The sequence below is a fragment of the Blennius ocellaris genome, assembly GCF_963422515.1.
Source record: "Blennius ocellaris genome assembly, chromosome: 19".
NCBI classification, from domain to species: domain Eukaryota; kingdom Metazoa; phylum Chordata; class Actinopteri; order Blenniiformes; family Blenniidae; genus Blennius; species Blennius ocellaris.
In genome coordinates this window covers 3039135-3061445 of record NC_137668.1, presented here as the reverse complement: position 1 = coordinate 3061445, position 22311 = coordinate 3039135, and the positions used below count along the sequence as shown (strand labels likewise).

Below are 22311 nucleotides of genomic sequence, written 5' to 3'. Positions count from 1 at the left end.
TGTTTTGTGTGAGCAGGTCCGGCTCAGGGATGTGGCGGCTACCTGTCCATGCCCATGGGCATGTTTGGTTCGCCGGATCCAAACCTGGACGGCCGCTATGAACCAATGATGAACTGTGTGTGGACGGTGGAGATGCCAGTGAACAAAGCCATTAATCTGACCTTCAGCAGTTTCGAGCTGGAGAGCTCCTCCGACTGCCGCTATGACTACGTCAAAGTAAAGACACACAAGGATAATAAGAACACGTCACCAATTACAAGCCCCATTTTGCATATTTAATTTCATTATTAACTGATTGTGACCACTGCGGTGAATGAAGCTCTATGCCGATGATGCTGCGGCTTTGAGACACGTTTGTAATGATGAAGGTTTGAATGTCTTCTGTGGGGTTTCTGAAACATGTGAATGTCCACCAGGTGTACGACGGGGACAACGTCCACTTCCCCCTTGTGGGGGCTTTCTGCGGAAACTCCACTCCTGCTCACTTTGTATCCAGTGGAAACTTTCTGACTGTTCACTTTGTCACCGACGGCTCAGTACAAAAGCGTGGCTTCAATGCCACCTACAAGGTCTTACCACGTAAGGCTGGATTGGATTGATTTCATGAGAAAGTCTTCATATTCAAAAAGTATTCCATGAAGTAATGTTTCCTGAGGTTTGTATGTTTGTTTCCACAGTGGTTTGTGGCGGTACTCTGAATGCCACAGTGGCTGTCCAGACCATGAGCTCGCCCTCGTTCCCCAGTAGTTACCCTCCGTTCACCGCCTGTCGCTGGATCCTGGATGCACCAGCTCAGGAAACCGTCCAGGTGTCAGTACAGACGTTTGCTCTCCAGCCCAGCCAGAGCTGCATCACCAACTACCTAGAAATCAAAGACTGGCCTGTGGTGAGTGGACGCGAAATAAGCTGTTGCGCTAAAGAAAAATTACAGAAATGTAAAGCAGTTACCGTATTTTCCGCACTATATGGCACACCTACGTTGATTGACATAATTTACAACTTTGTTCATATATAAGGCGCACCGCATTATAAGGCACATGGAATAGACCAGGGGTCAGCAACCTTTATAGCTCAAAGCCATTAGGTTACATTTTCCACTGATTCCAACACCCAGAGAGGTGCACACACTTTATTTTGATAGTCCTACCAGCAGCCTATGCCAGGAGGACACTACACACAAAACCTTCTTCACTGCTGGTTGACAACTTACAACTACCGGTAATAAACTAAACTACATGAACTAAGCAACAAAAACACAACACAACACAATTATTACCGACACCACAAACCAAATAGAACCCCCAATAATTGCATTTAAAACACCACAGACAGAAACTCCCATAATTCATTGCAGCTATCGGCTGCACTGAGGAGCTCAGGATGCAAGGCATGATGGGAATTCATGTTTTGTGTTGTTGGAGGTTATTGTGGGTTGTTGTTGGGCTTGGTGTTGTGTTGATTGTGTTTATGTGTTTTTGTCCCCCAGTTTAGGGAGTAATTATTTCATCTAGTTTATTTTGGTTTGTTAGAATGTTGGTGTGCAACCATGAGTGATGAAGGTGTTGTGTGGAGTGTCGTCCGCTCTGAAGATCCGGTTGTCAAAATAAAAGCTTCTGGTTGTTCAGCTGTCAAATAGCATCTTGAGTAGAGCAATTCTTCCATATATAGGGTGCACCGGGTTATAAGGCGCACTGGCAGCTTTTGAGAAAATTTGTGGTATTTAAATTACCTTATAGTGTGGAAAATATGGTATGTCAAAAAAACCAGGAGATAAATGAAAAGTGCCTTTCAAGGAAATAAGAAGAGAATCAAAGCAGAATTGTTCTAATTAGGAAAACTATTTTGAAAAAATTAGAGAATCACAGAACCTATTGTCATTTATTTTTTGTTTTCATATAAACTAAAAGGTTTGGAATATTTTTGAATTACAAGCAAGATAATGATGGCAATTGTGAAAAGTATTTCCATTAAGTCTCACTATTCCCAGTAAGTTTCACAGATCTATTCATTTTTTTCCAAGACATGGGTGGACTTTTTTGAGATTTAATGAACTTTTATTAGGTTATACCCACATGAATCTCAGTCAATTTTTCTTCTAACTCCCTACTAGTGGTGGAGAGATGAAGCCTCATGAAGTACCTTTATTTTTTGAACCACCAGATGTCACACTTGGTTTGAAGATAAAGGTTGAAGGATTGGCAATGATTTGTACTTTCAAACATTTGTTACCCACCGACCTCCCTACCCACCTACTGACCTACCGACCTACCTACCTACCTACTATCCTAGCTTCCGACCGGCCCACCAACCTGTCTACCTACCCACCCACCTATGTAACCTACCGACCCACTTACCTACCTACCAACCTACCTTCCAACCTACTTACCCACCCACCTACCTACCTACCCTCCTACCCACTTACCTACCCACCCACCTACCTACCTACCTACCTACCCACCTACCTACCAACCTACCTTCCAACCTACTTACCCACCCACCTACCTACCTACCCTCCTACCCACTTACCTACCCACCCACCCACCTACCTACCTACCCACCCACCTACCTACCTACCTACCTACCCACCTACCTACCAACCTACCTAATGCTCACTTTACGATCACGTCTAGAAACATTGATTGACAAATATTTGTGGGATGACAGATTTAGATTTCTTTAAACAAGCTTAAATCACAGCTGAAAAAATCACTTTAACAACAAATATGTTGATCATTCTTGTTTTCACAGGGAGACTTTGGGCAGTCTGAGAAATTCTGTGCAACAGATGATCCTCCAGCAGTTTTCTACAGCGACAGCAGAACTGTGCTGATGGAGTTCAAATCTGACGCCTTCATGACAGGAAACGGCTTCAGTTTCACTTTCCAAATTGCAAGTATGTACTGTTTTTCCCCAGTTGTCCAAATCAGTGAATCCAGGTGTTCCAATCACTCCCATGGCCACAGATGTATAAATCAAAGACGTGGGCATGCAGACTGTTTCTCCAAACATCAGTGAGAGAAGGTGTGCCTGTCAGGAGCTCAGTGAATTCCAGCATGGTGCAGTGTATATATAACATAGTGGAGGCCATTGGAGCATCAACACTCAGCCTGAAAGTGGTGGGCCTCAACCAATCACAGAGCAGAGTCGGCCAATGCTGAGGCTCAGAGTGGGTTGAGGTGGACCACGTCCTGCAGTCCATCGCTACACACCTACAGACTATCTCCTGAAGTTTAGAGGTGTGTAGCGCTCTTGTCAGGAGATCTTCAGATTAACTCCAGAACAAACTTCATTAGATCTTCAGATTAACTCCAGAACAAACGTCAGGAGATCTTCAGATTAACTCCAGAACAAACTTCATTAGATCTTCTGATTAACTCCAAGACAAACGTCAGGAGATCTTCAGATTAACTCCAGAACAAACTTCATTAGATCTTCAGATTAACTCCAGAACAAACGTCAGGAGGTCTTCAGATTAACTCCAGAACAAACTTCATTAGATCTTCAGATTAACTCCAGAACAAACGTCAGGAGGTCTTCAGATTAACTCCAGAACAAACTTCATTAGATCTTCTGATTAACTCCAAGACAAACGTCAGGAGATCTTCAGATTAACTCCAGAACAAACTTCATTAGATCTTCAGATTAACTCCAGAACAAACGTCAGGAGGTCTTCAGATTAACTCCAGAACAAACTTCATTAGATCTTCAGATTAACTCCAAGACAAACGTCAGGAGATTTTCAGATTAACTCCAGAACAAACGTCAGGAGATCTTCAGATTAACTCCAGAACAAACTTCATTAGATCTTCACATTAACTCCAGAACAAACTTCATTAGATCTTCAGATTAACTCCAGAACAAACTTAAGGAGATCTTCAGATTAACTCCAGAACAAACTTAAGGAGATCTTCAGATTAACTCCAGAACAAACTTAAGGAGATTTTCAGATTAACTCCAGAACAAACTTCATTAGATCTTCACATTAACTCCAGAACAAACGTCAGGAGATCTTCAGATTAACTCCAGAACAAACTTAAGGAGATCTTCACATTAACTCCAGAACAAACTTCATTAGATCTTCAGATTAACTCCAGAACAAACTTAAGGAGATCTTCAGATTAACTCCAGAACAAACTTAAGGAGATTTTCAGATTAACTCCAGAACAAACTTCATTAGATCTTCAGATTAACTCCAGAACAAACTTAAGGAGATCTTCAGATTAACTCCAGAACAAACTTAAGGAGATCTTCAGATTAACTCCAGAACAAACGTCAGGAGATCTTCAGATTAACTCCAGAACAAACTTAAGGAGATCTTCAGATTAACTCCAGAACAAACTTAAGGAGATCTTCAGATTAACTCCAGAACAAACTTAAGGAGATCTTCACATTAACTCCAGAACAAACGTCAGGAGGTCTTCAGATTAACTCCAGAACAAACGTCAGGAGGTCTTCAGATTAACTCCAGAACAAACTTCATTAGATCTTCAGATTAACTCCAGAACAAACGTCAGGAGGTCTTCAGATTAACTCCAGAACAAACTTCATTAGATCTTCAGATTAACTCCAAGACAAACGTCAGGAGATTTTCAGATTAACTCCAGAACAAACGTCAGGAGATCTTCAGATTAACTCCAGAACAAACGTCAGGAGGTCTTCAGATTAACTCCAGAACAAACTTCATTAGATCTTCTGATTAACTCCAAGACAAACGTCAGGAGATCTTCAGATTAACTCCAGAACAAACTTCATTAGATCTTCACATTAACTCCAGAACAAACTTCATTAGATCTTCAGATTAACTCCAGAACAAACTTAAGGAGATCTTCAGATTAACTCCAGAACAAACTTAAGGAGATCTTCAGATTAACTCCAGAACAAACGTCAGGAGATCTTCAGATTAACTCCAGAACAAACGTCAGGAGGTCTTCAGATTAACTCCAGAACAAACTTCATTAGATCTTCTGATTAACTCCAAGACAAACGTCAGGAGATCTTCAGATTAACTCCAGAACAAACTTCATTAGATCTTCACATTAACTCCAGAACAAACTTCATTAGATCTTCAGATTAACTCCAGAACAAACTTAAGGAGATCTTCAGATTAACTCCAGAACAAACTTAAGGAGATCTTCAGATTAACTCCAGAACAAACGTCAGGAGATCTTCAGATTAACTCCAGAACAAACTTAAGGAGATCTTCAGATTAACTCCAGAACAAACTTAAGGAGATCTTCAGATTAACTCCAGAACAAACTTAAGGAGATCTTCACATTAACTCCAGAACAAACGTCAGGAGATCTTCAGATTAACTCCAGAACAAACTTCATTAGATCTTCACATTAACTCCAGAACAAACTTCATTAGATCTTCAGATTAACTCCAGAACAAACTTAAGGAGATCTTCAGATTAACTCCAGAACAAACTTAAGGAGATCTTCAGATTAACTCCAGAACAAACGTCAGGAGATCTTCAGATTAACTCCAGAACAAACTTAAGGAGATCTTCAGATTAACTCCAGAACAAACTTAAGGAGATATTCAGATTAACTCCAGAACAAACTTAAGGAGATCTTCACATTAACTCCAGAACAAACGTCAGGAGATCTTCAGATTAACTCCAGAACAAACTTCATTAGATCTTCAGATTAACTCCAGAACAAACGTCAGGAGGTCTTCAGATTAACTCCAGAACAAACTTCATTAGATCTTCAGATTAACTCCAAGACAAACGTCAGAAGATCTTCAGATTAACTCCAGAACAAACGTCAGGAGATCTTCAGATTAACTCCAGAACAAACGTCATTAGATCTTCACATTAACTCCAGAACAAACTTCAGGAGATCTTCAGATTAACTCCAGAACAAACTTCATTAGATCTTCAGATTAACTCCAGAACAAACTTCAGGAGATCTTCAGATTAACTCCAGAACAAACTTCATTAGATCTTCAGATTAACTCCAAGACAAACGTCAGAAGATCTTCAGATTAACTCCAGAACAAACTTCATTAGATCTTCACACTAACTCCAGAACAAACGTCATTAGATCTTCACATTAACTCCAGAACAAACTTCAGGAGATCTTCAGATTAACTCCAGAACAAACGTCAGGAGATCTTCAGATTAACTCCAGAACTCCAGATTAGCTGCACCACAATAACACAATTTGGACAGTTTCATGCTCCGACCTCTGGCAGCCGTTTGGAGTCACTTCCTGTTCCAATGCGACTGGACTGCAGTGCAAAGCGGAGTGGAGCCAGGTCGCCTCATCCTACATGACTGTCTGAGCTCAGAAATGATCCAAAACCATAAACAAAACTTGTAAAGTTCTTCATGAAGAGTTGAAACTGTTACAAAGGGTGGCCCCATCATGTGGTTTAAACTATTCATACTTTGTAAAGCTCCTTTTCCATCTTGACTAATCCTTTGTCTGGAGTGCAGAGGTGTGGCCACGTCACAGTGCTGCACATTGATTTCTTGCCCATCGTGTTGGAAGTCTGGTTCCAGCTGAGGTTCCTTCCCTGTGTTCCCTCCAGACTGCAGCAGAACCTATGAGCAGGAGTATGGTTACCTGAAGAGTCCCGGCTGGCCTGACGCGTACCTCCACAACCAGGACTGTGTCATCATTCTGAAGGCACCACCCAACAACTCCATCTCCTTCTTCTTCAACACTTTTAGTATGGAGAGCCATCTGGACTGTCAGTTTGACTATCTGGAGGTAAAACCAACACCAACGTACAGAGACATTACTTCCTAACTGCAGTGCCTCCGTGTCTTTCACCGTTCTACATATACCAAGGTTATCAAGCCTCGACTGCCTTTGACATCCCCAGTGGGTGTGTGTGTGTGTTAGCCCACAGGCTATGGTTGGACCTTTGTGTGTGAGAGTATTTAAAGTTGATGCATATCGCCACAAAGGAAATGCAACTCACACATCAGAAGCAGACTCAAGACTCAAGTTCATCAGTCAGACTCCCAACGACGGCTCTGGAAATGAAGATAACGCAATAAATGCCGGAGGCGTTCATTATAATCTGCAGCCCTTTGAAAGTTGAGGTTGAGACTGGAAGTTACCACGAGGCAATTTGAAATTCCCCCAACGTCACATTTGAGGGTGAAGCGTGACGCTATCAAAGTACACCATCGTACAGGTTTTATTCCCTTGGCTCTCAGTTCTCCTTTTTGATTAGGGCATGCCTTTATCCATCCATCTTCTGTCCTGCTGTCTTGGTCAGGGTCACGGGTTGAGGACAGTCACACACACATAGACCAACCACACACACTCACCTCACGTGCATTTTGTTGGACTGTGGGAGGAAGCCGGAGTATCCAGAGGATAATCCACAACCCGGGTTGAACTTGAGGAGAACTCAATTGTCCATTTCCATCCCTTCAAGTAAGTCCTGATCTGTTCTGGCTGGGGATGGTATCGTTAGGACTTTGAAGAATCCGATTCCGGTTCTGCTCATCGATTCCGGTTCCAAACGATTCCGTGCTTGGATTCCAAAATAGTGAAAAAATAGGTCAATTGTTTATTTAGTAAAAGTACCTTTATTCCTTTACGTTTGAAGAAACTGGCAAACAAAATAAAATCCTGTCTGAGCAGCATTAGTGCTAAAATACTACAGTGCATTGTATTCACAGCAAAACAGCAAATAAACATCAAGAATTAAAGTATTCAGTTTAAAACAGTGGGTCAGTGCTTGTCCAACCGTCACTGTCATTGTTGAGCTCAGATATAATGTTTGACTTTTCCACCGTGTACCAGGCAGGAATTAAATGATTTTCCAAAATACCTCTGTAGGGAGGTGTGTAGTTTACATTCAGGGCCCTGGCCATCTACTGCCAAAGAGAAATTCAACATGACAGTAACTGTTACTATACAATATTTCTAGCGTCAAATCTTTTATTTTACTCTACAAACTTAACCCTCGTCCATTTCCAACCGAAATAACATTGTTGTGTTGTTGAAATCAGTGATGCAGGGTGACAGTGGCAGAAATACACAATTGCAAGAGCTGAAAATATTTTAAATGAAAAGAGAATGCCTGTATTGTGTTTGTTATATTTTATACATTTGCTTTGATTTAATTCTGAATAAGGTCATTCGTTTTACAGTTGATATGTCATTGACGTTTCTGGGGAAACAAGGCCTACACAATTCAAAATACTGTATTTTTGCCTCAAGGTTTAGGATGGAAACAGGCGACGTTACATTATTTAACTTAGCGGAATGACGGAGACTCGACAACTGAGAAAGGATGTCGTCCTTTGACTACAAACTTTGTGAAACTCCTCACTTTTCCCCTTTGTCAGCCTCTTCTTCGCCAACGTCTCTGTTGGGCTGCTGGCAAGGTGCCAACACTGCTGGTAGCAGCATTAGCGCTGCTGTGCCGGGTGTTGACGACCGCAGTACATCCAACACTACAGTGTTTCAGGGCGACGCCATGCAGCCGCGAAGCTTTCAGCAAATTTGACTTGTCTTGCAGCTAATGAGCTTATGACATATGTTGCAGTTTCCTTTTTCATCTCCTTGTCTTTCAAAATGAACCAGACTTTAGAGCGTTTGACACGCTCCGTCGTGCAGTTACCCCGCTTCGCCACAGCTTTTCCTCGTTTGTCTGCTGTGTTTTCTTCCTCCAGTATGTTGACGTCAGACTGAATGTGTGACGTCGACACGTAATAGACACGTCCTGACTGCTGGCACACACCAGACATTGTCAAAAATAAAAATAAAAAGTTGCAAGTGTGTCCAAGAACCGAAAAGTAGAACCGAAAGTAAATATTGTTTATGGGTACCTGGTACCCGCCATTTTCTTTTTTTTTTAATAATTACTTTATTCATCCCCGAAGGGAAATTGTTTTGTTGCAGCAATCTGGTACCTAGGAATGTTATAAAATACAATAGAATAGAATATAAAAGTAAAAAATAAAAATATACAAATATCTGGGTAGGACATAAAATATCTGGGTAGGACATAAAATATCTGGGTAGGACATACATTTAGTAAAACACAGAACGGAACATGAGCACTTAGAAATAAGCATGAGTAATTATAATGAGGCTCTGACGGAGGTAGACGAGTTAAAAAGTCTTATTGCCGTGGGGAGGAAGGACTTCCTGTAACGTTCCTTAGAGCAGCAGGTTGAATCAGTCTCTTGCTGAAGCTGCTCTTCAGCTGGTCCAGTGTCTTGTGGAGGGGGGGGGGGGGGGGGGGGGGGGTTGTCCATGATTGCTAGCAGTTTTGCCAGCATCCTGTCCTCCACCACCTCCTCCAGGTGACCAGCTTGGAGCCGACAACAGACTCTGCCTTCCTGATCACTTTGTTCAGTCTGTTGGCGTCCTTTGCCTTGATGCCCGCACCCCAGGACACTCCAGGACACTCCAGGACACCCCAGGACCCCCCAGGACACCCCAGGACACCGCAGGACACCCCAGGACACCGCAGGACACCCCAGGACACCCCAGGACACCCCAGGACACCGCAGGACACCCCAGGACACCGCAGGACACCGCAGGACACCCCAGGACACCCCAGGACACCGCAGGACACCGCAGGACACCCCAGGACACCGCAGGACACCACAGGACACCCCAGGACACCGCAGGACACCACAGGACACCCCAGGACACCGCAGGACACCGCAGGACACCCCAGGACACCGCAGGACACCGCAGGACACCCCAGGACACCCCAGGACACCGCAGGACACCGCAGGACACCACAGGACACCGCAGGACACCCCAGGACACCCCAGGACACCGCAGGACACCCCAGGACACCGCAGGACACCGCAGGACACCCCAGGACACCGCAGGACACCCCAGGACACCCCAGGACACCCCAGGACACCGCAGGACACCCCAGGACACCGCAGGACACCGCAGGACACCCCAGGACACCCCAGGACACCGCAGGACACCCCAGGACACCCCAGGACACCCCAGGACACCGCAGGACACCCCAGGACACCCCAGGACACCGCAGGACACCCCAGGACACCCCAGGACACCGCAGGACACCGCAGGACACCCCAGGACACCGCAGGACACCGCAGGACACCCCAGGACACCCCAGGACACCGCAGGACACCCCAGGACACCCCAGGACACCGCAGGACACCCCAGGACACCACAGGACACCGCAGGACACCGCAGGACACCCCAGGACACCACAGGACACCCCAGGACACCACAGGACACCGCAGGACACCGCAGGACACCCCAGGACACCACAGGACACCCCAGGACACCGCAGGACACCACAGGACACCCCAGGACACCACAGGACACCCCAGGACACCGCAGGACACCGCAGGACACCGCAGCAAAAAAGATGGTGCTTGCGACAACAGACTGATAGAACATTGGGTTCCTTCTTGGAACGGAATTTCGGTACTCAACCCTGGTTCTGGCAGGTCTGGCATCCTGGGTGGGGTTAGGCAGAACATGGGACTCCACTCATCGGTGTTGCATGAGCTCATGCTGGCTGCAGTGGGCTTCTTCTTGCTTTGAGGGTGATTGTGGCAGGTGTGGTTTCACCCACACAGAGTCACAGTTCACCGTGTTTTATTAAACTCAAACACCACACAGACACAGCCTGTCTCAGGCTCTTCCATGTGTGTCTCTGTCCCACCCTGTCCCACTCAGAACCCCAGACGTCTCCGTTATGGGCAGAGAGGCGAGGAAACTGTTTGAGGAGCATTTAGTGTCTTCTCTAGTTTCACACATCGCTGTCTGCCAGACATCAAATACATCAGATGTATACATCTTTGTATACGCACACACACACACACACGCACACACACACACACACACACTGGTCCTACAGTTCATCACATGTCACAGTTTAGTCCACAGTGCATTAGAATGCACCATTCAAGGTTTATCAGTTGTTTTATATTTCCGAGGGATTTCGTGAAGTTTGTTCTTTCTTCTCGTGTTCCACATCTTTGAAAGGGGAGTGCTCTTCTATTAGGAACAGTGTTCTAAGGGCCTGAGTACTTACTATTTAAGAGTTCTCATCAAGTTCAACCTTTTTCCTCTAGGATTTAAAAGCAGCGTGCAAAATAACCAGGATTAAATGTGTCTCTTGATCATGGTATGAATGTTAATCAAAGAGTGAAATGAAAACCTTGGAAATACAAAATGGTGGACAGCTTCACCCTCACATCTGGTCTGATCCACCGACTATCCCTCCCTCCATCCATCCCTCCATCCATCCATCCGTCTATCATCGATCCATCCATCCATCCATCCATCAATCCATCCCTCCATCCATCCATCCGTCTATCATCGATCCATCCATCCATCCATCCATCCATCCATCCATCCATCCATCCATCCATCCATCCGTCTATCATCCATCCATCCATCTATCATCGATCGATCCATCCATCCATCCATCCATCCATCCATCCATCCATCCGTCTATCATCCATCCATCCATCCCTCCCTCCATCCATCCATCCATCCATCCATCTATCATCCATCCATCCATCCCTCCCTCCCTCCATCCATCCATCCATCCATCCGTCTATCATCCATCCATCCATCCCTCCCTCCATCCATCCATCCATCCATCTATCATCGATCCATCCATCCATCCATCCATCCATCCGTCTATCATCCATCCATCCATCCCTCCCTCCATCCATCCATCCATCCATCTATCATCCATCCATCCATCCATCCATCCCTCCATCCGTCCACCTGTCCATCCATCCATCCACCCACCCACCCATCCATCCATCATCCATCCACCCATACCTCTGTCCACCCACACATCCATCCATCCACCCACACATCTATCCACCCATCCATCCACCCACACATCCATCAATCCACTCATCCATCCACCATCCACCATCCCTCCACCCATCCTTCCATCCATCCAGCCACACATCCATCCATCCACTCATCCATCCACCATCCACCATCCCTCCACCCATCCTTCCATCCATCCAGCCACACATCCATCAAGCCACTCATCCATCCACTCTTCCATCCACACATTCACCCACCATCCACCATCCCTCCACCCATCCGTCCATCCCTGTGTGGACAGTGTAGCAGATGAGTGTTGGATCATGTCCTTTCTTGTCTTTCAGGTCCGTAATGGCAGCACAGCAGACTCTCCTCTGATTGGTCGGTTTTGTGGTTTCACCCTGCCCAGTCCCATCTTTCCTCGATCCAATCAGCTTTATTTACACTTCAAGAGTGACTTTTCCTTCTCTCTGGATGGTTTTGACGCCTCGTGGACATCCTCCCCTTCCGGTCAGAACAGGATTTATTAACCCTTTCACAGCCGAACAGACCAGAACCTCACACCTCATAACACGTTCAGCAGATTGAATCATCTCAGTAAGAACTGATCCATTAACGACTGTCATCCTGAATCACAGATCAGGAATCAAAGTATGTTTGTGTTTGTGAGCTGGTTGTTTGCGCTCACTCACTGGTGGAGTCTAGTCGACTTGACTTCAGGATTAAATGTGCACTCACACTGGGAATCGTTTCCTTGTGGAAATTGGTTCAAACATCTTTGTAAAATAGAAAGTGATGTAGAAAGAGTAGAAGAATAGAAAGTAATTTGAAAAGAACTTGAAGCAGGACAGAGAGGTGTGATGTACTGACTGATAAAGTGGTGTCCTTCAGTCATTTTCACAGATTTGTGTCCTGGTTCATCCTGATCACTTCTCAAAGTCTGTGTTTGTGTTGAAGGTTGCGGTGGAACTCTGTATGGAGATCACGGATCATTCTCTAGTCCCAACTACCCAGGGACGTATTCCAATGACACGTACTGCGAGTGGAGCGTCAGGGCGCCCAGAGGTCGCCTGCTCACGCTCAGCTTTGCTCAGATCAGCATCGATGACCCTGGAGATTGTCAGAACAACTTCCTGAAGTTGTACGACGGTCCGGACTCGTCCTGGCCGCCTGTAGGGCCGTTCTGCGGGACGGTAGGTATTCACTTCAATCTCATGGAAAACGGTCATGTGACTTCCTGCTGAGTTCTTTTGTGAGGAGTCAAATAGCAGGCTTTAAGAAAGTTTAAAAAATACAATGCAACCTATTAAGGCCATGTTTACACGTTTCTGAGTGTCTGAGAAAACCATGGTGTTTCTCTGCGTTTGGGTTCATTTATACATAAACCAGCTACAATTCTGATTTCCTATCAAAGCTTCTCGCTACACTGCCCCCTACAGGTCTGGCTGCTCATAGCGGCTCTGAACCAGGTGGACATGTGGTTCCGTGTTAATGAAGTTTGTTTTTTAAACGTAGAGGGAAATATCTGGGTTGTTTTTTTTAAACTGGGAATGTGTAAACATGTCCTCAGTCCAACTCCAAATAATTCTTTGTTTTCTGTCTTGTGTAGTTCAAATTGAGAATGACAAGTATTCCTTGTGTTTTCACATGACCCATAGAGAGACTGAGGTCCAGAGTGGAGGACAAATGAAGCCTCATGAATTCTCATCACTCGTTTTTCCTCCTCTTTTCAAATGCTTCAGTTTGGTTTGTCTGTGTTGCTCTGCGGTTCTGACCTGCAGCTGAAATCCTGTTGTGATTCTGATGGTTCCGTCCACAGAATCCCTCTGCTGTCCCCCCAGTATGTCCTCGCTGTCCCCTCAGTATGTCCTCGCTGTCCCCTCATCGCCCCCCCAGCCCCTCCTCTTGTCGTTCTTTGCTCAGACGACAGCCTTCAGTTCACCAGGCTTTAGAAATCTTTAGAATCTATTCAGCCTCCTGTGACTGATGTTGTCTCTCCGTCCTCGTCTCACACACGGGTTTTCAACGATGTGCATGTCCACACAACGAAACAATGTCATCTGTTACTGCGCAGGCTTTCTTTTCAAACGGCATGTTTCACTTTCACTGTGTCTCCAAAAACACATGTTCTTCTTTCAGGAGACCGACGTCGCTCCCTTCACCGCTTCGTCCCATCAAGTCCACGTGGTTTTCCAAGGACGCTTCTCCACTGTCCCCTCGGGATTCAGACTGACCTGGAGCAGCTGACCTCTCACTCACTCTCACACACACACACACACACTGCATGTTTCATGTAATACAATGAAATGTAATGCTGTAATAAATGTTTGATTTAAGAGTGCACATGCTGGAGTCCGCCTTTAATTTATTTTATTTTTGAAAAACTGACTGACTGACCTCCGAAACAAAACAACGAATAAACAAAGACAGAAACACAAGTATTGATTCTCTTTCAGGTGTGTGCAACTTCATCTTGGGTTTTTCTTCAACAACTACGCTTTTCCTTCCTTTGATTAACAATCTAAACAATTCAGCATGAAATCGCGCACACACACACACACACACACACACACACACACACACACACACACACACACACACACACACACACACACACACACACACACACACACACACACACACACACACACACACACACACACACACACACACACACACACACCACACACACACACACACACACACACTCACACACCCCTTTTTCCTCCCCGCCGCTCTGCCTACTCCTCTTTGAGAAAAAAAAGAAAATCAAACAATACCACCATGTACAATAGATTTTATGCTAAACTTTATTGTAATGGTAGTTTCTGGAATGACAGAGAATATTTGATTTACAATTATAATGCATTGCCAATAAACACACTGCTGTGGGGGGGGGGGAGGGGGGGTTTCACTGGAGTCCTACCATCTGACTGAAAGAAAGTGACAAGGAAAACCTGCAGGAGGAGTTGTTTTACCATTTTACTGAACTTTGTATCCAGTGTGAGAAACCCAGTGATCAGTCCACAGCCTCACCAAGCTCTCCCTGTTTCGCAGCACAAAGTACTGCACTCCATGTTGTACAACCACTGCTGGAAGCTTTCCCTCACTACATGCAGTGTGGACTCCCTCCTTTGTTTCATATGATATGTGTTGTGAGTTAAAGCAGGTCTGGTAATATCTGAAAAGCAGAGAGCCGATCTTCCATGTTTCCTGCTTCGCTGCAGAGAACGTCTCCTGGACAAAGTAGTTCCACACTGTTCCTGCCGTGCAGAAGACGGTTCTTCACTTGGCTTCAGAAGAAGGAAATGTCAGAAGAAAAAGCCCCGGCCAGTCTGAATTCGTCCTTCATGAGGACACAGAAGAGACGCTGAGGCAGAGCCTTGGAGTAGGGGGCGGGGCGAGGGACGACGCAGCGCAGCAACACCTCCCGGCCAGCAGGGGGCGGGAAGTCCGGCACTTTGGCTCTCCCTCCAGCTGGCTTCTTCTCCAGGTCCAGGTCTTCATCAGCCGGAGCCAGGAGGGCCGCCTGCAGGACGCCACACACCACGTCAACAACCCTACAGGGCCTGCGTCTTCACACACCAACAAGAGACAACATGTCCCTTCACGCTGTCCAGTGCGAGACGAGGTCAGGGGACGGCTGGGAGGAGAACAGCAACGAGGTGGAGGGACGCTCACACAGGACGCTACATATATACAAATATAAATATATATATATATACACATGTAACAGCAATATGCAGTTAGTGTCTCAGAGCGTCTGTGCCGGTTGTTTGACGTTCCTTCTGTTTGAATGTACGGCTATGTACAAAGAGTGTGTGTGTGTGTGTGTGTGTGTGTGTGTGTGTGTGTGTGTGTGTGTGTGTGTGTGTGTGTGTGTGTGTGTGTGTGCGTGCGCACTCAGGACAGCGGTGCAGGTCTAGTGATACACAGGGACAGTCTAAAAGTCTAAAACTATGAGACAAACCTCCATATCACCAAAAAGACCCTGCTTTCACAGTGTGGCCATCAGGGGAAGGACATGGAAACAAGGAAACACTGGAGTTAAAACATTAGGGACTAGATTTGTGCTGAAGTCTGATAATGTCCCAGAATTCTACTTTGGGGATGTGGAGCATTTCTGCATTATGGAAGTTAAGAAACAGAGAATTGAAGTGATGCAGCAGAGTTGCTCTTTTGCTACAATTCAGGTTTTCTTCTGACAGAGACGGGATGTTTTCTAACGAAAGAGGTAAGAACACTTCAGTCACTTGGTGTCTGTTTCACTGAGTGACACTCGTTTCCACCAAACAAAAAGTTCAGTGAAGGAACGGAGCGGTATGGAGCGGTAAGGTAAGACCTCGGGGCTCGGAGCAGCTCCGTGTTCCGGCGCATCGTGTGTGGACGCAGTCCGAGTCCGATGGTGGCCTTACATCACACTGGTGCTCCGGGTGGCGATGCAACCAGCGACTCAGACCACGTGGGCACACGGTGCTCTGGGACACTTGTAGCTTCTCTCCAGACTCCTGGTCTCCCTCCTCTGCTCTTAGCAGAAAAAAACCCAAACTAAACCAGTACAAAGCTGAATATGTTCACAACAGAGGATTCATAGAGCCGACATATTAAAATATTGTCTTAAATCACTGACCAATCAGCTCCTCAACATCAGACCGTTCTCTGATCCCGAGTCCCCAACAGAAGAGCCACGAAGAGCCTCCACCTTTAAATCTACACCCTGAACCTTAAAGGACGATACCAGTCCTTCCTGTTCTGTTTGTACGGTGGAAACCTGAACCTTAAAGGACGATACCAGTCCTTCCTGTTCTGTTTGTACGGTGGAAACCTGAACCTTAAAGGACGATACCAGTCCTTCCTGTTCTGTTTGTACGGTGGAAACCTGAACCTTAAAGGACGATACCAGTCCTTCCTGTTCTGTTTGTACGGTGGAAACCTGAACCTTAAAGGACGATACCAGTCCTTCCTGCTCTGTTTGTACGGTGGAAACCTGAACCTTAAAGGACGATACCAGTCCTTCCTGCTCTGTTTGTACGGTGGAAATGGGATCTAGAGGTGGTAGTTTTACCTCGTCCCTGCTGGATTCAGACAGCTTCACGCAGCAGAGAGAAACAAGAGAAAGAAGCACAGATCAAGTCGACGACTGACCTGACAGCTAGCAGCTAGTCTAACAAGGAGGGCTGGAGCAGCAGGGCACTGCTGGGACCAACAGACCAACAGGAAACAATCCGCTATGTAATGTGATGGAAGGTGAGAAAATCAACTGGTCGGCTCACAATCCTCTTCCCTGTCCAGGATGACCTCTGACCTCCTGAGACTGGACCCGCCCGTCTCCTGTCTCAGGGCCAGTCTCAGGCTGTCCCCCACACACACTAGTAAACATTGGTTGAAATGTAGCTCAGAAGAACAATGTTGGTGTTTTCATGGTTTAAAAATCAGTGAATAAACATTTTCTCGTCAACATGTCTTTTCTAACAATTCTAACAGTGGTAATTGTCCATGTCAGTGATGTCATGTGGAGTATCTGTTCCTCGCTAGTGTAGTTTGCGTTCTGGTCTTGGGAGTGTTGGCCAGTGTTTTCACAGGAAGCCCATGCAGTAAAACATGGATATGAGAAGTGTACGCTCTATGCTGAGGTATCCTGAAAGACGCTGCTTACTCTCTGAGCGTTGATGAAGAGTCTGTGGATGATGCTGCCAGCAGCTCCTTTCCCGCCGCCGTTCACCACCACTTCTGGTTCTTCCAGCAGCGAGCGCACAAACCTGCACACGAGCACGGAGCAGCTCCTTCAGAGAAAACCTCCAACGTCACAACTCATCCCACCTCCTCAACAAATATCTTTCACACGACACAAAGTACTGCAATGTTTTAACATTTTGTTAAAAAAGCAGCTTTTAGATGGGGATTGTGCACAGAAGATATGAAGGTGGTGAGCGTGGTTATTATTTATTATTATTAATTATTATTTCTTCCACAAAGTCTCCAGCAAGCGTCATTATAGTCCTAATCGCTCCTGGCCAGGAGTTACACTCGCTGTAGTTCAGGAGTCGCACTCGCTGTAGTTCAGGAGTCGCACTCGCTGTAGTTCAGGAGTCGCACTCGCTGTAGTTCAGGAGTCGCACTCGCTGTAGTTCAGGAGTCGCACTCGCTGTAGTTCAGGAGTCGCACTCGCTGTAGTTCAGGAGTCGCACTCGCTGTAGTTCAGGAGTCACACTCGCTGTAGTTCAGGAGTCACACTCGCTGTAGTTCAGGAGTCACACTCGCTGAAGTTCAGGAGTCACACTCGCTGTAGTTCAGGAGTCACACTCGCTGGAGTTCAGGAGTCGCACTCGCTGTAGTTCAGGAGTCGCACTCGCTGTAGTTCAGGAGTCGCACTCGCTGGAGTTCAGGAGTCACACTCGCTGTAGTTCAGGAGTCGCACTCGCTGTAGTTCAGGAGTCGCACTCGCTGTAGTTCAGGAGTCACACTCGCTGGAGTTCAGGAGTCGCACTCGCTGGAGTTCAGGAGTCACACTCGCTGTAGTTCAGGAGTTGCACTCGCTGTAGTTCAGGAGTCGCACTCGCTGTAGTTCAGGAGTCACACTCGCTGTAGTTCAGGAGTCGCACTCGCTGTAGTTCAGGAGTCGCACTCGCTGTAGTTCAGGAGTCACACTCGCTGTAGTTCAGGAGTTACACTCGCTGTAGTTCAGGAGTCACACTCGCTGTAGTTCAGGAGTCGCACTCGCTGTAGTTCAGGAGTCGCACTCGCTGTAGTTCAGGAGTCGCACTCGCTGTAGTTCAGGAGTCGCACTCGCTGTAGTTCAGGAGTCACACTCGCTGTAGTTCAGGAGTCACACTCGCTGTAGTTCAGGAGTCGCACTCGCTGTAGTTCAGGAGTCGCACTCGCTGTAGTTCAGGAGTCGCACTCGCTGTAGTTCAGGAGTCGCACTCGCTGTAGTTCAGGAGTTACACTCGCTGTAGTTCAGGAGTCGCACTCGCTGTAGTTCAGGAGTCGCACTCGCTGTAGTTCAGGAGTTACACTCGCTGTAGTTCAGGAGTCACACTCGCTGTAGTTCAGGAGTCGCACTCGCTGTAGTTCAGGAGTTACACTCGCTGTAGTTCAGGAGTTACACTCGCTGTAGTTCAGGAGTCACACTCGCTGTAGTTCAGGAGTCACACTCGCTGTAGTTCAGGAGTCGCACTCGCTGTAGTTCAGGAGTCGCACTCGCTGTAGTTCAGGAGTCGCACTCGCTGTAGTTCAGGAGTCGCACTCGCTGTAGTTCAGGAGTCGCACTCGCTGTAGTTCAGGAGTCGCACTCGCTGTAGTTCAGGAGTCGCACTCGCTGTAGTTCAGGAGTCGCACTCGCTGTAGTTCAGGAGTCGCACTCGCTGTAGTTCAGGAGTTACACTCGCTGTAGTTCAGGAGTCGCACTCGCTGTAGTTCAGGAGTCGCACTCGCTGTAGTTCAGGAGTTACACTCGCTGTAGTTCAGGAGTCACACTCGCTGTAGTTCAGGAGTCGCACTCGCTGTAGTTCAGGAGTTACACTCGCTGTAGTTCAGGAGTTACACTCGCTGTAGTTCAGGAGTCGCACTCGCTGTAGTTCAGGAGTCGCACTCGCTGTAGTTCAGGAGTTACACTCGCTGTAGTTCAGGAGTCACACTCGCTGTAGTTCAGGAGTCGCACTCGCTGTAGTTCAGGAGTCGCACTCGCTGTAGTTCAGGAGTCACACTCGCTGTAGTTCAGGAGTTACACTCGCTGTAGTTCAGGAGTCACACTCGCTGTAGTTCAGGAGTCACACTCGCTGTAGTTCAGGAGTCGCACTCGCTGTAGTTCAGGAGTCGCACTGGCTGTAGTTCAGGAGTCGCACTCGCTGTAGTTCAGGAGTCGCACTCGCTGTAGTTCAGGAGTCGCACTCGCTGTAGTTCAGGAGTCGCACTCGCTGTAGTTCAGGAGTCACACTCGCTGTAGTTCAGGAGTTACACTCGCTGTAGTTCAGGAGTCACACTCGCTGTAGTTCAGGAGTCGCACTCGCTGTAGTTCAGGAGTTACACTCGCTGTAGTTCAGGAGTTACACTCACTGTAGTTCAGGAGTCGCACTCGCTGTAGTTCAGGAGTCGCACTCGCTGTAGTTCAGGAGTCGCACTCGCTGTAGTTCAGGAGTCACACTCGCTGTAGTTCAGGAGTTACACTCGCTGTAGTTCAGGAGTCACACTCGCTGTAGTTCAGGAGTCACACTCGCTGTAGTTCAGGAGTCACACTCGCTGTAGTTCAGGAGTCACACTCGCTGTAGTTCAGGAGTTACACTCGCTGTAGTTCAGGAGTTACACTCACTGCAGGTGTCATGGTGACCTCGGCCTTAACTCACTACAAACAACAACATTTCTCTGTAAAGTTACTATTGTAGCATCACTATACATATACATACACACACACACGTGCGTGTGTGTGTGTGTGTGTGTGTGTGTCTGCGCGTGGCTCAGATGCTAAACTTACTTGTCCATTTCCTCGGTGTCCACTGCCTTGTCGTCTTCAGCGACGGCAAACTTGGCTTTGAGCGATCGCGCTCTGGTGATGATCGTCTCCATGGTCATTAACTGGTTGATGCAGTCCTGCACACAAACAAAGTCCCACATGATGCATCATGTGTCACAACGATGTGAACAAGTACACTCATTTCTATTGGTCCATGGTCTGCAGAAGTGGCAGCAGCAACCCAACAATGGGAAGATAATTGTTATTCTGTGAACATGTTGCGGTGCAACACAGCTGAGAAAAGCCTCCCGAGGGAATGCAGTGACACTGGCTGATGGACAGGAAGCTCCGCCAAACCCTCCTCACCTCTAACTTATTGTAGTCGTGGCTGGGCGACTGTAACAACTTGCTGGCTTGACACGTCGTTTGGTGGATCATCTTCTGGACTGACGGGACGTCTTCTGCCGACTCTGTTAGACGAACAAACATTAGATACTTCACACACATGACACAACATCACTGTAGTGGTTGGGAGGAGACAGTTTGAACAGTGAAAGGTAGAATAGAGATATTCATCAAGAATTTGACTTTTGCAGTGAACAACACATACTGTACTTGGAAGATTCTATACATGAGCAGTGATAAAATGATGTCACACTATTGGAACTTCCAGGTATTCTAATAAGCATTACCGTATTTTCCGCACTATAAGCACACCTAAATACCTCAAATTTTCTCAAAAGCTGCCAGCGCGCCTTATATCCCAGTGCGCCTTATATATGGACGATTGTTCTACTCAAGACTGCTATTTGACAGCTGAACAACCAGAAGCTTTTATTTTGACATCTCTAACTTCGCAACCGGATCTTCAGAGTGGACGACACTCCACACAACACCTTCATCACTCATGGTTGCACACCAACATTCTAACAAACCAAAATAAACTAGATGAAATAATGACTCCCTAAACTGGGGAACAAAAACACATAAACACAATCAACACAACACCAAGCCCAACAACAACCCACAATAACCTCCAACAACACAAAACATGAATTTGTCGCTGCAAGGCATGATGGGACATCATGCCTTGCAGCGACAAATTCAACCTGAGCTCCTCAGTGCAGCCGATAGAAACTCCCATAATTCATTGCAGCTGTTTGTGGTGTTTTAAATGCAATTATTGGGGGTTCTATTTGGTTTGTGGTGTCGGTAATAGTTGTGTTGTGTTGTGTTTTTGTTGCTTAGTTCATGTAGTTTAGTTTATTATTATTATTATTATTACCGGTAGTTGTAAGTTGTCAACCAGCAGTGAAGAAGGTTTAGTGTGTAGTGTCCTCCTGGCATAGGCTGCAGGTAGGACTATCAAAATAAAGTGTGTGCGCCTCTCTGGGTGTTAGAATCAGTGGAAAATGTAACCTAATGGCTTTAAGCTATAAATGTTGCTGACCCCTGGTCTATTCCATGCGCCTTATAGGGCGGTGTGCCTTATATATGAATGAAGTTGTAAATTATGTCAATCAATGTAGGTGCGCCTTATAACCTGGTGTGCCTTATAGGGCAGAAAATACGGTAGTCATGTTTCTGTTCAGCATTACCAGTGCTCTGACAACAAACTCTTATCTATCCATGAAGCTTTGTCCAGGTCACTGGATCTGATGAGGTCAGGTTCCATCTGGACAGTTTGGACAACTCTCAGGACAAACAGAGACGGACGCTCTCACACAGGAACTTTCCCGTTCTGACCTCAAACAGGTTTTGAACCGCGGTACCTGGATATACTTCGTTAGCCTCAATGGAAACTAACTGGAGTTCATGTTGCACCTCAATGCCAACCACAAAAACCTCTCATTTGGAATTTCTTGCTTCTTTAGCCACTCGGTCTCTCTTAAAGTGACGAATTCTGAAACCGGTAAATGCAAGAACTTATATACTTTACAACAACATTGTAAAACAACAAGAACAACAACAGCTCAGGCAACACACACCAAGAATCAAGATGAGCTGGAGAAGAGTTTTACTGTCGGAGAAAATAATGAGCCTCATCCAAAACTACCACAAATGACCTCAAAATGTTGGCTTTGAAGGAGGCAA

General features: G+C 46.3%; 2 protein-coding genes across 2 annotated transcripts in view; one reads left to right on the top strand and one right to left on the bottom strand.

Moving 5' to 3' along the window:
• Window positions 1–14015, top strand: part of cubn (cubilin (intrinsic factor-cobalamin receptor)) — a gene marked incomplete at both ends in the record, with an annotated part of 148059 nt that extends 134044 nt beyond the window's left edge. Inside the window, 8 exons of the mRNA XM_080515224.1 lie at window positions 17–216; window positions 417–579; window positions 678–886; window positions 2749–2893; window positions 6538–6719; window positions 12113–12278; window positions 12726–12961; window positions 13908–14015. Of these exons, the coding sequence (XP_080371350.1) occupies window positions 17–216; window positions 417–579; window positions 678–886; window positions 2749–2893; window positions 6538–6719; window positions 12113–12278; window positions 12726–12961; window positions 13908–14015 (1409 nt within the window). The remainder of the gene's footprint in view (window positions 1–16; window positions 217–416; window positions 580–677; window positions 887–2748; window positions 2894–6537; window positions 6720–12112; window positions 12279–12725; window positions 12962–13907) is intronic.
• Window positions 14016–14567: 552 nt separating this feature from the next.
• The window catches only part of rab3gap1 (RAB3 GTPase activating protein subunit 1), a 61259-nt gene continuing 53515 nt past the window's right edge, over window positions 14568–22311 (bottom strand). The window contains exons 21-24 of the mRNA XM_080514672.1: window positions 20584–20687; window positions 20239–20354; window positions 17425–17527; window positions 14568–15297 (exon numbers count right to left, since the gene is read on the bottom strand). Of these exons, the coding sequence (XP_080370798.1) occupies window positions 15064–15297; window positions 17425–17527; window positions 20239–20354; window positions 20584–20687 (557 nt within the window). The 3' untranslated portion in view covers window positions 14568–15063. The remainder of the gene's footprint in view (window positions 15298–17424; window positions 17528–20238; window positions 20355–20583; window positions 20688–22311) is intronic.